Below are 17226 nucleotides of genomic sequence, written 5' to 3' on the forward strand. Positions count from 1 at the left end.
CCTTCATAAAATGCTCATGGCCAAAATTTATAGCCTTGAGTGGTACAGGGGCTGTCTGGAGACCTATGGGTCAGTTTTGTGGAGAGTCAACCTTTTCCCCCTAGCTTTCTTGAGGTGTAACTAACCAAATTGTAAGATATTTAAAGTGTACATCATAATGACTTGATATACACATTGTGAAAGGATGTCCCCCATCTGGTTAATTAACACATGTATCAATCAACTCACATATTTATCCCCCCCCCCCACTTCTTTTGGTGAGAACATTTGTGTTCTACTCTCTCAGCACATTTCTATTACACAATATGGCATTATCAGTTATAGTCACCATGTTATACATTAGATACTTGAGTCAATCTTTTAATTGGCTGGATCTAATCCATTCATTTCCCCCCTCTGATAAGATCATCTCAAGTCTAAATCATGATTTTGTGACAGCAGTTAATACTCTGTATATATTTTTTAAATTTTTATTTGTTTATTCAGGGGAGGGGCAGAGAGAGAGAGAGAATCCCACCCAGGTTCCACGCCCAGGACAGGGGCCAGATGCCCAATGTGGGGCTTGATCTTACGACTATGAGGTAATGACATGAGCCAAAATCAAGAGTTGGACATGTAACTGATTGAACCCAGGTGTCCCTAAATTATATATTTTTAAATATGTATTTATTTAAGTAATCTCTACGCCCAATGTGGGGCTTGAACTCACAGCCCTGAGATCAAGAGTCGCACACTCTACTGACTGAGCCAGCCAGGTGTGCCTCTTTATAAGACATTTTGTAAAACAAAACGTTCTCACATTTAAAGCTGTAAATTCTAGATGTGAAAATAACACATACACGCCACACACTGTTATATGGTTTATTTTTAAAATGATAGTAATAAATGCTTTTCCCTTGTTGGGAAATGACATACCTATTTTCAGTGGATAGAGCCTTAAAAGTAACAGCGTTCTGTTCAAACTGAACTTGTATAATTGCACAAAAGTCATACAAAGCATTAAGAAATGCTAACAAAGCCTGCAGCTCTCTCAGATCCTCATTGAGCACACCCTGTAAGGCCTTGATTTCAGTGGGGACCCCTGATCTGAGCAATACTGATGCTCACGCCAAGTTCCTCAGTGACACTTAGGCAGAGGTTAAGAACAGTCAGGAGGACCCACATGCTTTGTGACAACGGAATTCTGCTCTCATTAAACATTAGCATTAATGATGCATTCACTTTCTCATTATATTAGGAACATTAAACACTTCAGCTTGAAGTATATTTTCCCAGGCTTAAAAATGTAACCCTATCAGCTTAAGTTTTAGGTGACAGATTCCCACTTCAGGAAACTAAAATTTAAAAAAAAAAAAAAAAAAAAAAATTAACATCATAAAAACCTCTTCCAAGAGGCTCCTTTATGCTGCCACCAGCCTGGGTCCTCACTTATTTTCTAACACACACACACACACACACACACACACACACACACACACACTACATTATTGTTGATCATATGCCAACTGAGGGGTGGCAGATAGGTTCTGACTCAGATCCCAACTTTGTTTTATTGGTAGCGGTTATTGGAAACACAGTGTTCCAAAGGACTCTGAGGTCACCGCTGACCTGGTGGGCAGTCCCCATGCCTTACTTGTGATCTCTCACACAGACATGGGGGAAGGGGAGCCAGCACTCCTGCATCAGATCTGTAATCTTTGTATTATCAAGAAAGCTAAAGGAGGGTGTTGGTTATCTAAGCTTTGAAAAATATAACAGCTCAATTTTCCTATTTTAATGAGTTACAATGTCTTTATCTTGGGTTTTCTTATTTTATGAATCTTTATCTCAAATTAAGATATAATGTCTATGGTAGGATTTTTCCCTTTCTGACCTTGTTACAAAGCTTAGTGAAAAAATAACCAAGTTTTAAAAGAAGACACAAAGAGAACTTCAAGTCATCTCATGAGGAGTACCTTCCTAATTTGGATATGAGGACTATGGGAAGAGGAGGGTTTCTACTCCAGTATTTCTACTCCTGTGTTTTAAATAAACAGTCTGTTTGTTGAGTATGAAGAAAAACAGCAATTCCTGAGACAAACACACAAACGGATGTGGCAGAGCCTATCTGGAAGTGCTTCCTTCATTTAGATGGTATGCATCATCAATGACCCAACCGTCTCTCTACAACTGAGGGAGAAAAATCCTAGTGTAACATTTGAAGGATTTCTGAGAATTAAGGTTTTCATTCGGAGAGGCTGGTGTATGAGACTTCGACATGGAGGAAATGTGGGGCATGTCTGTGGTGTGGCTAAGAATGCGTGAGATTCTTGCACTGTGCACCACTATCTGCTTAACAAATCCCGAATATATCAGGCGGCCCAGAAACACTAGGCCAGCTCTTGATGGTGCTGATAGTCTGATCCGATGCTTAGCTACTGAAGTTAATCTGGGACTCAAAGGACAATATACTTGGGCCAGGGACTAAAAATCACCAGAAGAATTCTGCAACAGCCATTCTGTGGCTCGCGACAGCTGCAGAACTTGACTAGGTTCTAACCAGAAGTCTGTTTCATGTCCAGGTATGACGCTATACATAAAAGTCACTGGGCTTTTACTTAGAAAGTTGAAGACTACTGAAAACGATTTATAGCCAGAAAAGGAAATTCCTTATTTCAGTATTGTAAATGAACAAAGGAAACTCAATCCAAGGAAAGGGTTGTTGGGGCCACAGAAGCCCAGAGGGTGAGAAGTTGTGGATTTATTTTCAGTCCCCTTCTTTTAGAAAGTAGCATAGGGCTGAGAAGTTAGAGGGAGGCGGGGAGGACAGGCCCGGGGACGAGACTCCGGCTGTGTGGCCATCCGTTCCCACAGCTGCTTAGCAGAGCCAAGCATTCGAGGGTGAGCACTGGCAGGACACCGTGTGTATCACTGATTTATAACATGATCTTTGTCCCCTGATGATGCCGTGTGTCTGCTTTTGGCTGTGTACCTTGGGTTTTCCTGGTAAGACGGGCAAATATCTAACACCAAGTGTTAATCCCCTCGCCTGTTTCTTTCGTAAAATCCCTTGACTTTACGCTCTAACGACCAGCAGGTTCTGTACATCTTGGGCCATGTCCAGGTTTAAAGGAGGTGAACACACTAGTTCTAGGACAAAAGCTCCCAAATAAACCACCTGTGACAATCTAGCCCTATTCATTCTGCAAACTGAGTTTCTTGTATGACTGCAGCCAGTGCTGTGTTGAGGGAAATATGACTCCTTCCTACTGCCCTTCCAGGGCTAATATTAGAGAAATGAAAGGATCACAGGATGTTCTTGGTGAACTCTTGGTGAGTTCCGTATTTTGCACTAGAGGAAACTACAGAATTGTAACAGGAGCATCTCTCTGAAACGTGGGTGCCATTCCTCCGACTTCAAGAGGGTTAAGGAGAGGATCTACCTTTTCCCCGGGGTGGCAGCTTCTAGGGTGTGCCATAAGGGTCAGTGCACTAAGAATCTATCAAGAAAGCATGGATGCCTGGGATAGGAATCATCTTCAGCCTGAGAACAGATGGACAGAGGTCTAGATCTACAGAAGACACATATATGCTTTTCTTTCTCTTCCATCTCTTCCCTTATCAAGAGTCTAAGCATTTTCCAGGCCACAGGCAGCCAAATAGCAAGAATAACTCAAAACTGATTTAATAGTTAGTGTTGCTAGAATCTGGATTAGAGCTGAATGGTGGGACTGCAGGACACCAGTGCCCACAAGGGCTCATATGGCTCCAGTAGAGACGTAGGATCTGGAAAAAATGGACAGGAGTTATGGAAGGTATGTACTAGCCACCCACAATCACTGACAGGTGGTTTTTAGTATAGGCAGAGACACTGGTGGTTAGCTCAAAATACAAGCATCATAAACATCTTATGACATTAGGTAGATCTTAGCCAAAGTGCAGAAAGGGAAAGACCTGGAGAGAAGGAGAAAAGTTTCTGTATATTTAATTGTGTTAACTGGAATGCATGGAGATATGTAACCACGATTTTTCTTTACATTTAAAAATTCAAACTGCCTTGGTCATTAACTGTACAGAGTTCATGTTACTGAAGTTGTAGTAACATCCAGTTCAAAAATTCAATTTTCCAGACTTCTAGATACTTACAACAAAGAAAGATCACACACAATTACATACATACAGTTGCCACACTCCCAAACAGAACACGTGTATAAATGTGCACACAGAGACACACACACTCAGGACATGCGCACAGATGCGAACAAACACCCCGTTTGAACCTGAGCTGCACGTGGGCTGCAGTGAGGGTCAAGAGGCCCTGCTGCATATCTGTTCTATGTCATTCATTTCTTTGGGACAATCTGCAGAAAGGATGAGAGGTGAGTCCTGAGTCACCACTACATCATCTTCAATCCGTACACCAAGACCACGAAACTTCTCTGGGGCATCTCTGTCATCCTCTGGAATATAAATGCCTGAAAAGTAGAAAAAAGAATGTGCTGTTCATAAATGGCAGTAAGTGGATGATTTGGGATAAGTTAACCTCTCTGTGTTACAATTCATCTGCAGAACTGGGATCCTAACAGTATCTACCTAGAATTTTGGATATTAAATGAGATAATACACATAAAAGTGTGTGGCACATAATGGTCAATAAATGTTGGCTATCATTGCTAGAACTATTACTCTAGTTTTGTGAACCAGACTACAGGCACCACGTGACTGTGATAATAGTGATCATGATTCTGTCATATTCTAGTGGTTCAAGCAGGCCACTAAAGTTACTTTTGAGTATGTCAATATATGCCAGAAACCAATAGATTATATAAATGCATTCTTTCCCTCCCGAGTCATTCCATGGGAAAAGGGAACTTTGCTAAAATAAGGACATAAAGTATTTTAAAATATATGAAAAACACTTATTTTGAGATTATTAGCCTGAACAACCATAAACTAGAAAAACTCAAGTAAGCTCTTTCCAATAAGCCGTAAATATAACTGATGTACACAATGGAGAGTAAGAGAGAAACAGGAAGACTTTAACAGACATTTGGACAATTCTAAGAGTCCCCTTTCTAATCATGAAGTAAGATAAGAACAGGTCTTTTCATATTTAAGAAACTGGAAACTTCCTCCACTATACTCACAGATGCTGCCCTGGGATAAAAAGAAAAAGATCAGCGAAGGAAAATGTATTCAAAGTCTAAGGAAGCACCCATGTACCAACCAGACTATACTGAATAATACATAAGGCATACATAATAGCAACATGTGACTGGGTACTATAAAGTCGGGTCCCAACATAATTTATATACTTTAGAGATGAAAACACTTGAAATCTATTGTTGAAATACGTTTTCTTGACAAAAACAGCATCATTATTTAAAAATCACTCTTGGGGGGCACCTGGGTGGCTCAGCTGGTTGATTAAGTGTCTGACTTCGGCTCAGGTCAAGATTTCACGGCTCATGAGTTTGAGCCCTGTATCGGGCTCTGTGCTGACAGCTCAGAGCCTGAAACCTGTTTCATATTCTGTGTCTCCAGTTCTCTTTGCCCCTCCCCTGCTCATACTCTGTATCGCTCGAAAATAAATAAACATTAAAAATTTTTTGGGGGGGGCGTCGGGGAGGCTCAGTCAGTTAAGTGTCTGTCTTCAGCTCAGGTCATGATTTCATGGTTCGTGGGTTCAAGCCCTGCAATGGGCTCTCCGCTTTCTGCACAGAGCCCGCTTCGGATCCTCTGTCCCCTTCTTTCTCTGCTCCCCCCACCTTCTCAAACAACAACAACAAATTTTTTTAAATCACTCTTGGGGTGCCTGGGTGACTCAGTCGGTTGAGCATCTGACTCTTTTTTTTGACTCAGGTCATGATCCCAGACTTGTGGGATCAAGCCCCATGGGCTCTGAGCTGAACATGGAGCCTGCTTAAGGCTCTCTCTCTCTCTCTCTCTCTCTCCCCCTCACTCTCTCTCTAAAAATTAAAAACAAAAAAACAAAACCAAAAATCCCTCTTGTAACATCAGTCCTTACACTCCACTGTGACCACCACTTTTCTGTGGAATTCTGTCCACTGCCCAGGATCGTTCAAGCCGGGGAGCCATTAGATTGCCAGCTTCCTGTCAAACTTGGGAGAAAGGACCTGGACACCAAGAAGCAGAGTAGCTCTCTGAAGGAAAGCACCTGTGGCTTCAGAGGCGTGAGCATCCCACCACTAAACAGGAGACGAGTAGAAATTGGCCCCGGGAAAGGCAGGGTTTAAAAAAAGATTTATTTCTTAATATCTACTTATAGAAAGCAGTCTCCATCTGTTGTTTACTGGAGAAGTCAAATGAAACAAATTGTGTGATGTTAAATAGGAAAGCTCAAGGAAAATCTAAAATAAAATTCCCTTCTACACTGAAGAGATCCATTTTCCTGTCTCTCCTAATTTAATTATGTTGGTTCAGGTAAAACTAAGCAACATTTACCTTTCTACCTGATAGTGTCATGTGTCCCACGGGATCAGGGCCTGCACCTGCCCTTACCTGGCTCTACTGTGATTACCATACCAGGCTGTAGAGGGAGGGAACGGGGCATGTCAGGGGTGTCGTGGACATCCATCCCGAGGTAATGGCCAACGTGATGAGGGCAGTATTTTCGAGCAGTCTGGAAAAGATAATCACCACAGTGTTATTAGGGCAATGACCCCTTAAGGGGAAAGTTGGGCATGTATCGATCAGTGAGATACGTGTTAATACCTCCCCCCTGGTTCTGCCACTTAGGTTTAACCTATCCTCTGGCTAATGCCTAAGAGACCCGATAAACTGCTACCTCTTACCCCAGCAATGACTACAGTAAATGAAACTCTTTTCAGGGTGGAGGGAGGATGATTATGTTAGAATAGTTCTCTTTTCAATGTTCACAAGTCCCTCTCAGAAAGCCTGCTCTGGAGACTGACTATCTCACAGCAACTTGTGGAGTAGGCACAAGACATTAAATTAACACAGTAATTATTAGGCATTTACCGGCTTGGATATTCCTATCTGTTAATTAGATTTGTTGGCTGCAGCAGCAGGAGGAATTTATTGCGTCTTTCCTGTTGATAAAAGAAATCCTGGCAGCCTAAACTTGGAGATGAGATGCCTTAATGGTCTGTTTGGTGTGGCCACCTGGCATCTTAATTTACAGCTAAGGTTTTACATTTTTACTGAATATCATTACATTTTGGCTACAGATGAAATTCACCAAAGACGTGGCCCTTGGGGATATTGTTAGTTTCACCAATGTCACTGAAGCAACAAACACCCTCCCCCATGATTTCTACTTTTCAAAATCACCACAAAAGGATTGAGAGTTAACCTTTTATCCTTTTTGTGTCCTTTTCCATTCTGTCTGCATCAGCCTTCATTTTATATTTTCTGCCCACTGAGCTACACAGGATGCAATGCAACACAGGATGCAATGATCTAGAATGTGCTGCCATCTTCTGGAAGAAATAAGTACTGACTCCTTTTGTTTTAATCCATGTTCAATCTAAACCTCTTCTAGATGAAGAATCACAAAGACCATTTTTAAATCTAATTAGTTTTCTAGAGGCTGAAACCCAGCAGCACATCAGGTGTTCTTGAGAGCCGAGGTCAGAAGAGGGGCCATACCTTGAAGGCATTATTTTCCTTAATGTTCTTCACAATCCCCAACTCCTTAAGCTTCTGGGCTATCAGTGTCAGCATCAAGCTGTAGATGTTCTCCAAGCTTGTCCCAGGGGAGCAGAGCGTCAGACAATCTCTCTGAATCTCTAGAACAGCTTCATAGAGTTCTGCCTGAGGTGCTGTGAATCTGGGGACAGGAAAACCAAAGAACTCACATTTGGAATAATCTGATATTGCAGGAAGTCTGCTTCCAAGTCTGATTAGGAAAAACTCCAAGGTGCTGATGATGGGGCATTGTTGATACCTAATCAGTATCAATATATCAGTACTGACAGGACCTTAATTGTGACCTAGACACTCAATAGGAAGAACAATAACTCTTCAAGCTGGGGCAGCAACAGCCTCTCCTGCAAACGATCAGCAGATATACATGAGGTGAGGCTAGCAGATAAAGTCAGCCATGAATGCATCTGGAGGGTCAGACCAACCTCAACTTGATCCTTTCCATTTTTTTTTTTTTTTACCACTTTACACACACACACACACACACACACACACACACACACACACACACAAAGGGTGCTTCGGTGGCTCAGTTGGCTAAGCATCTCTGACTCTTGGTTTTGGCTCAGGTCATGATCTCACAGTTCCTGAGTTCGAGCCCCAGGTTGGGCATATGTGCTGTTGGTGTGGAACCTGCTTAGGATTCTCTCTCTCCCTCTTTCTCTGCTTCTCCCCCACTCTCACCATGTGCTCTCTCTCTCTCTCAAAATAAATGAACATTGAAAAAGCAAAAGAAAACAAAGCCTAGGAATCCACTTCTTGTAGGTAAAGCCTATGTCATGAGATAAACTAGTAGATACTCTGGCTACTAGGTATCCTTAGAATAACAATTTCTTTAGCAATCATGGAGAAAAACAAGAAAAAATTAAGCTGGTGCGGTGTATGATATGTATTTTCTACACTGCTGATGGGGAGTGTAAATTAGTATAGCCAATTAAGTCAAAGGTTTTAATAAAAATATTCACAAAATTTGAGCTTATAATTCTGTGCTAAGAATCCATCCTAAGAAAATATTTGACGAAAAACAAATAACCCAGTGAAGAAATGGACAGAAAACATGAATAGACACTTCTCTAAAGAAGACATCCGGATGGCCAACAGGCACATGAAAAGATGCTCAATGTCGCTCCTCATCAGGGAAATACAAATCAAACCCACACTCAGGTATCACCTCACACCAGTCAGAGTGGCCAAAATGAACAAATCAGGAGACTATAGATGCTGGGGAGGATGTGGAGAAACGGCAACCCTCTTGCACTGTTGGTGGGAATGCAAATTGGTGCAGCCACTCTGGAAAACAGTGTGGAGGTTCCTCAAAAAATTAAAAATAGACCTACCCTATGACCCAGCAGTAGCACTGCTAGGAATTTACCCAAGGGATACAGGAGTACTGATGCATAGGGGCACTTGTACCCCAATGTTTATAGCAGCATTCTCAACAATAGCCACATTATGGAAAGAGCCTAAATGTCCATCAACTGATGAATGGATAAAGCAATTGTAGTTTATATGCACAATGGAGTACTACGTGGCAATGAGAAAGAATGAAATATGGCCCTTTGTAGCAACGTGGATGGAACTGGAGAGTGTTATGCTAAGTGAAATAAGCCATACAGAGAAAGACATATACCATATGGTTTCACTCTTATGTGGATCCTGAGAAACTTAACAGAAACCCATGGGGGAGGGAAAGGAAAAAAAAAAAAAAAAGAGGTTAGAGTGGGAGAGAGCCAAAGCATAAGAGACTCTTAAAAACTGAGAACAAACTGAGGGTGGATGGGGGGTGGGAGGGAGGGGAGGGTGAGTGATGGGTATTGAGGAGGGCACCTTTTGGGATGAGAACTGGGTGTTGTATGGAAACCAATTTGACAATAAATTTCATATATTGAAAAAAAAGAGAAAATATTTGAAATTCAAAGAAAGCTGAGTATATAAAAATGTTCACTGTAATAAACTTTAAATGTCCCCTAATAAGAATGGTTAAATACAATAATATAATGAGTATAATGAACATCTACATACCAAATCCAAGTTTGGCCATGAGCAACATGTTGTATTTGTGTCACTATGAGGCTGCCCACACTCCAACCCCCACAGTATTTCTAAAGAGTTTTTAATAGTTCTTATTTATTTATTTTGCTTATTTTTGAGAGAGAGAGAGAGAAAGCGTGAAGGATGCACCCACGTACAAGTAGGGAGGGGTAAAGAGAGAGAATCCAAAGGAGGCTCTAATTGACACAGGGCTTGAACTCACGAACCCCGAGATCATGACTGGAGCCAAACAAAACCAAGAGTCAGATGCTTAACAAACTGAGCCACCAGGTGCCCCTTAATAGTTCTTTTTTTAAAAGTTTATTTATTTTGAAAAAGACAGAACAAGCAGGGGAGGAGGAGAGAGAGGGAGAGAGAGAGAGAGAGAGAGAGAGAGAGAGAGAGAGAGAGAGAGAGAATCTCAAGCAGGGTTCACACTGCCAGCACAGAGCCTGACATAGGCCTGGAACCCACAAACAGTGAGATCACGACCTGAGTCGAAATCAAGAGTTGGACTGAGCCACCCAGGTGCCCCATTAATAGTTCTATTTTTAGTGTAAATTTTATATACACCAAAATGCATAAATCTGAGCTGTACAAGTTGGACAAATGTCAATATAATCAAGGTGGTCAATAATGTAATTCACATCTATAAGTTGTTATCTTTCACCACACTTGGGAAGATTTGGGCCATGATTTCTTCAAAGGTTTTTTCTGACGCATTCGCTCTTCAATTTCTGGGGCTCTAATTAGATGTATGTTAGATGGCTTGAAAATATCTCATAGGTCTCTGAGGTTTTGTTCATTCTTCTACAGTTTATTTCTGTTCTTCAGACTGGATAATTTCTATCTCTCTTCAGGTTCACTTGACTTCTGCCTCCAATTGGACTGTAAAGTCCACCTAGTGAATTATCCATTTCAGCTATTGTACTTTTCGGCTTTAGAATTTATTTAGTTTTTTTTTTTTTTTAATTTTTTTTTTCAACGTTTATTTATTTTTGGGACAGAGAGAGACAGAGCATGAACGGGGGAGGGTCAGAGAGAGAGGGAGACACAGAATCGGAAACAGGCTCCAGGCTCTGAGCCATCAGCCCAGAGCCCGACGCGGGGCTCGAACTCACGGACCGCGGGGCTCGAACTCACGGACCGCGAGATCGTGACCTGGCTGAAGTCGGACGCTTAACCGACTGCGCCACCCAGGCGCCCTGTATTTAGTTTTTGAAAAAAATCTTTTTATTGTAAACAGAACAGAGGCACAGAAAGCCAAACAAACCAAATATAAATACCTTAAGAAATTAGTGTAAGGTTGACCAGTCAGATAAAAGGTGGAACTTGGCCAACTGTCACAGAAGTCCCTTCTATGTGCCTCATAACTATTACAATTCTCCCAGCATGTAACAATTACTAACTTTCCCAGTTATCATTCCTTGTAGTTTTTCATTTGCATGTACATGTTTATCATTTTTACTGATATAGTTTCTAGATCATAAAATTCACCCACTTTAAAAAGTTTACAGTTCCGTGGTTTTTAGCATTTTCACAAAGTTGTGCAACCATCATCACTATCTAATTCCAGAGCATTTCCATGCCCCCTCCCCCTTCTTGTATCCGTTAACAGTCACTTTCCATTCCTTGTATTTAAAAAACTATTTTATAACCCAAATGTGCATCCCAGGATAATTATCTTCCTGCTTATTTAAAATAAATTTGATTTGTCTCTTGAATCTCTTTTAGTCAACAGGTTCCTTTCTCTTTTTTTAATGTTTATTTATTTTTTGAGAGACAGAGGGAGACAGAGTGTGAGCAGGGGAGGGATAGAGAGAGAGGGAGTCACAGAATCCGAAGCAGGCTCCAAGCTCTGAGCTGCCAGCACAGAGTCCAATGTGGAGTTCAAACTCACAAACTGTGAAATCACGACCTGAGCCAAAGTCGGACGCTTAACCGACTGAGCCACACAGGCACCCCAACAGGTTCTTTTTTCTAGCCTTTTTTATTCCCTCGTAAATTATGTGTTAAAGAATCCAGGCTGTTTGAAATACAGGGTTTGTCACAGTCTGAATTTTGCTAATTGTATTCACAGAATGAATGCCTGTGTTTCTCCAAACTTCTTATGTTGAAGCCCTACCCATTAGTATGGCTGTATTTGGAGATTAGGCCTCTAAAGGAAGTAACTAAGGTAACATGAAGTCATAAAAGCGGGGCCCTGCTCTGACAGAATTAGTGTTCTTATAAGAAGAGACACCACAGGGGCGCCTGGGTGGCGTAGTCGGTTAAGCGTCCGACTTCAGCCAGGTCACGATCTCGCGGTCTGTGAGTTTGAGCCCCGCGTCGGGCTCTGGGCTGATGGCTCAGAGCCTGGAGCCTGTTTCCGATTCTGTGTCTCCCTCTCTCTCTGCCCCTCCCCCGTTCATGCTGTCTCTCTCTGTCCCAAAAATAAATAAACGTTGAAAAAAAAGAAGAGACACCACAGACCTTGCTTTCTCTTGCTTTCTCTCTTTGTGTAAAAGAGGTCATGTGAGCATACAGCAAGATGGCGGCTGCTTACAAGTCAGGAGAAGAGGCCTCAGGAGGAAACCTACCTTGCTAGCACCTTGATCTTGGACTTCCCAGCTTTCAGAACTGTGAGAAATAAATTTTTGTTGTCTAAGCCACTAAGTCTGTTGTATTTTGTTACGGCAACTCGAGCTAACATACATATCCTCTTAGCGCAGTTCAACATATTCCTTTGTCTTTTTTATTTGTTACAAATTGGCAGTTGGACCCCAAGAATGAATCAGACTCAGGTTCAGTCTCTTTGGTAAGACTGGCTATATGTAGTACTTGGCAAAATTGTAGGAGGCACATAATATATGATTATCTTTTTGTGATCTTAGCAGCCACTGATCCTTCGTACTTATATCTATACATTAATGGGTGTTGCAAAACGGTAATAATTTTAATTCCCTATTTTTCATTCACTTCATGTAATTTTTTAAATGTTTATATTTAAAAGAGCGTGGGGCGCCTGGGTGACTCAGTCGGTTAAGTGTCCAACTTCGGCTCAGGTCATGATCTAACGATCCGTGAGTTTGAGCCCCGCGTCGGGCTCTGTGCTGACAGCTCAGAGCCTGGAGCCCATTTCAGATTCTGTGTCCCCCTTTCTCTCTGCCCCTCCCCTGTTCATGCTCTGTCTCTCTCTGTCTCAAGAATAAATAAATAAACGTTAAAAAAATTTTAAAAAAATAAATAAAAAAAAATAAAAGAGAGCGCAAGCAGGGGAGGTGCAGAGAGAGAGGATCTGAAGCAGGTTCTGTGCTGACAGCAGCGAGCCTGATGCGAGGCTTGAATCACGAACCTTATGACCTGAGCTGAAGTAGGAAGCTTAACCGAGTCACCCAGGCGCCCTTGAGCGCATATTGATATTTCAATTAAAATTTGAGACCACAGAATTTTTATGTAACCTCTCTATATTTCATTTGCCTTCTTTCTTCTGGGTTCTTGAGGACACAAGGCGGACAGAATTAAAATCATCTTTTACTCTTTTGTTTTATATTTCTTTGTTTTTTATTAACTTTGTATGAGATTAACCAAGATACTTTTTTTATTGCTTACTTTATGTGAAATTAATTTTCCTGAACTTCTGAATGAGGCAGAATTTAGGAAAGATTTTTTAGCATCACAGAGCTTTTTCTTGTTTTGGTGCAGTGGTAAACAATATGATAGCTTGCTTTCAATTCCTCTCCCACTCATTCCTTTCCCTTGTCCCTAACTTGCTCAATTTCGATTCTACTTCCAGCAGTTTCTCCTCAGTGTGAGAAGGGAGCACAGCACCCTCAAACTTCCTTGGGCCTTTGGAGTGACAAATCTTTCCCATTTCAGTTTCTGTTCTCGAATTGGTCATCATCCTTTCCAGTGAACAGCTATTGGTTATTTGGGAGTTCCTTTGTTCTCAAGCACTTCAGACAGCTTCTTCCACTACTGTTGTTTCCTTCTTTTTCCTTCCACACAGATAGTGATACCAGCCAGGTCTTGTCGTTGTATAGAGTGTGTTCATAAGTGTTTGTACTTTTAGGTTGAAGTGATACCCTATCACCCAGTGTTTGGTTTTGCTACCTAGTTGCTCTACTGTTATTTGACAATTTGGAGAGACAGAAAAATTATGCTTTTGTTGCCATCTCCCCAGAATCCTTGGTTCTTATTTCTTAGTTTCTTATTTCTTACTGAAACTCTCCAATCTGTTCACTCACTATATTTATATTTGTTCCTTTAACTCTTTGAACATATCTATAACAGCTGCTTTAAAGTTCTTGCCTGCTCATTGAAATTTTAGGGTTATTCAAGATCTGCTTTTATTGGCTGTATTTTTCTCGACTATGGTTATTTTGATTCTTTTCCTGATTCTTCTCATGTCTAGTGATTTTTTTTTAAAAATTTTTTTTTCAACGTTTATTTATTTTTTTTGGGACAGAGAGAGACAGAGCATGAACAGGGGAGGGGCAGAGAGAGAGGGAGACACAGAATCAGAAACAGGCTCCAGGCTCTGAGCCATCAGCCCAGAGCCTGACGCGGGGCTCGAACTCACGGACCGCAAGGTTGTGACCTGGCTGAAGTCGGACCCTTAACCGACTGCGCCACCCAGGCGCCCCTCTAGTGATTTTTTTTTAACGGAATACTGGAATTACTTTTGTAATCAGAAAATAAAAACTTCAAATTTATTTACTTTATTTTATTTTTAAATGTTTATTTTTGAGAGAGTATGAGCAGGGGAGAGGCGGGTGGGGGGGAGGGTGGACAGAGGATCTGAAACAGGCTCTGTGCTGACAGCAGTGAGCCCAATGTAGGGCTTGAACTCATGAACCATGAGATTATGACTGAGCCAAAGTTGGACACTCAATAGACTGAGCCACCCAGTCTATTTATTTAATTTTAAGTTAATTAATTAATTTTTTATTTTTAAAAAAACGTTTATTTAGTGGCTCCTGGGGCTCAGTTGGTTAAGTGTCTGACTTCAGCTCAGGTCTGATCTCACGGCTTGTGAGTTTGAGTGCCACGTCGGGCTCTGTGCTGACAGCTTGGAGCCTGGAGCCTGCTTCAGATTCTGTGTCTCCCTCTCTCCCTGCCCCTCCCTCACTCTCTCTCTCAGTGATAGACATAAAAAAATTTTTTTAATGAAAAAAAATGTTTATTTATATTGAGAGGGTGTGAGTGCAAGTGGGGGAGAGGCGGGGAGAGGCAGGAATAGACAGAGAGAAAGCAAGACTCTCAAGCAGGCTCTGCACTGTCAGCACAGAGCCCAACACAGGGCTTGATCTCATGAACTGTGAGACTGTGACCTGAGCCAAAATCAAGAGTCGGATGCTTAATCCACTGAGCCACTCAGGTGCCCCTTAATTTTTTTTTTAAAGATTCTATTTTTAAGTAATCTCCACACCCAGTGTGGGGCTCAAACTTGCAACACTGAGACCAAGAGTTGTATGTTCTACTGACTGAGCCAGGCAGGCACTCTTCAAATTTATTTTTTAAAAATGTGAATGTTAATTGGGTATGTTAACTAGGTGTGTCTAGGTGTCTGATCCAGTGATATGATAAATAAAGCAGTCTTAGAAAGTCATCAGGTACTTTGCAAAGGCAGTTAACCTGAGCTAGAGGGGATGAGTATATTTCTTTAGTCCTTTATTCCTCATATACCCATATTCCAACTCATACTCCTAAGAAGCAGTGGGATCTGTAGAAGTCCTACCTGCCATTGACAGGCCAGGTCCGGGTTATGTCACTCACATAGCAAGAAGACTCACAACCTCCATCCAGCAGCACCATTTCCCCATCCTGCAACAAAAGTGAGATATGTCAAAGTAGGTGACCTTATGATTGTCAGCTATTTCTTCTCATTTAAATTCTCTGTGCCTTTCACTTTATACATATATTTAAAAAGCTAACTTAAAGAAGACTAATCTGTGTTCGTTCTCACAAGAAACAGCATCTCAATTTTTCAAATGAATTCACATTGACTCAAGAAAGGTGCCACTGCATAGTAGTACATAGGCTCTGGAACCACACTGCTTAGATCATCATAAATGTTACTACTATCATTATTAGTTTTACAAATCCTATGTAAGTTGGTATCCAGGGCCTTATTCAAATACAATTACCCTTAACCATTTAACTTTAGAATATCTCTTCCCCATTTGTTCCCCATCAAAGTACACGTGGGGAAAGAAAAAAAACTTTGGGTATCTTTACCTTACTTCTTGTCATGTTATATTGAAATTATTTATGTCCTTGAAGACAGGGAATATCTTATTCATATATAAATGAGCACACAACATGGCATGTAGTAGAATAATGGGCTAATGAGTATTTATGTATGTACATATATATAATAGCAACTTTGAAGAATAGATGTGGTTTTTGTTTCTGGTAAAATGCCAGAATACGTTTCTTGTTAGAAAACAACTAGATGCTGGATCGAAAATATATTTTATGAAAGGCTGGCATTACATAATGCAAGAGATGTCCTAAAGACATTTTCTCTCTTGAAAAAAGACACCCTAGAACTGAAACTAGAGCTGAAAGTAGTGATAAGGTAAGTGGTACAGTATATATAGAAAAGGAGATGTTGCCCTGAGGTCTTGCAGCAAAGTGGGGAAAATGAGCCGGACATTTTTGCATTAATGTAGGATGCTCATAGGGGATATAAGAGTTGCAGGGCACTAGGATCCACTTGACTTCTGGCAAAAGCATAATCAAACAACCTTTGGAAGAAATTTCCCCCAAATCTGGGCTGGCATGATTTCTAAAAAATAACATCAGGCAAATGTGAGCTCACAAGCCAAGGTTGTCAAGCACCTGACGTAGGTCACCATGCCGGAGAGTCGGCAGGAACAACAAATTTAGATCTTCCAAGACTTCAGATAAGGGAATGATTAGATATGGAAGGGTTATTATGAAAGCCTTAAAGGGATAAAGTACGGAATCACAAAGACGAATAAGCAACAAGAGACAACTGACAATAACTCTGATTTGAAAGGGACCAAAAGGAAATAAAAACAACTGCTGAAGTCAATCACCCAGGGGATGGCTGAAGAAGCAGATAAGACAACCAAAGGGGAAAAAAACTAGTTTCATGGAAGACAGACATACCGAAGGCTCTGAGAACATGACAGAGAGAGACAAGGCAAAAATAAACATGAAAGTCAGCTTACTGAGACCAGACAGAGGTCTAACATACATCTAACTGAGATCACGGAAGAAGTGGATCGAGACAGCGTAGGAGAGACGGTATCTACACCATGGTCTGAGGATTTTCACGAACGCACAGATTCCGGAGGAAGAAGGGACCATAATGACGATATGTAAAAATAAATCTGTTCTTAGACATATGAAAAACCAGAAACACCAAAGAAAAATAAATCTTAAAAGTAGCCAAAGCAAAAAGAGAGACCCCATAGGAAATGACAATTATGTTTGTTTGTTTTTTAACTTTTTTTTTAAGTGTTTATTTATTTTTGAGGGAGAAACAGAGACAGCATTAGCAGGGGAGAGGCAGAG

The 17226-nt window shown here is 41.1% G+C and overlaps 1 protein-coding gene across 4 annotated transcripts in view; it reads right to left on the reverse strand.

Annotated features, from left to right (window-relative positions):
* Positions 1 to 847: 847 nt before the first annotated feature.
* Positions 848 to 17226, reverse strand: part of XPNPEP3 (X-prolyl aminopeptidase 3) — a 78020-nt gene continuing 61641 nt past the window's right edge. For all 4 annotated transcript variants that reach the window (XM_086712177.1, XM_086712179.1, XM_086712178.1 and 1 more), the window contains 4 exons: positions 15419 to 15504; positions 7612 to 7792; positions 6502 to 6622; positions 848 to 4454 (listed from right to left, as the gene is read on the reverse strand). In XM_086712177.1, the coding sequence (XP_086568303.1) occupies positions 4288 to 4454; positions 6502 to 6622; positions 7612 to 7792; positions 15419 to 15504 (555 nt within the window). In that variant the 3' untranslated portion in view covers positions 848 to 4287. The remainder of the gene's footprint in view (positions 4455 to 6501; positions 6623 to 7611; positions 7793 to 15418; positions 15505 to 17226) is intronic.

This window comes from Puma concolor, chromosome B4 (genome assembly GCF_028749965.1).
Source record: "Puma concolor isolate L17-30 chromosome B4, mPumCon1.1.hap2, whole genome shotgun sequence".
Taxonomy (NCBI): Eukaryota; Metazoa; Chordata; class Mammalia; order Carnivora; family Felidae; genus Puma; species Puma concolor.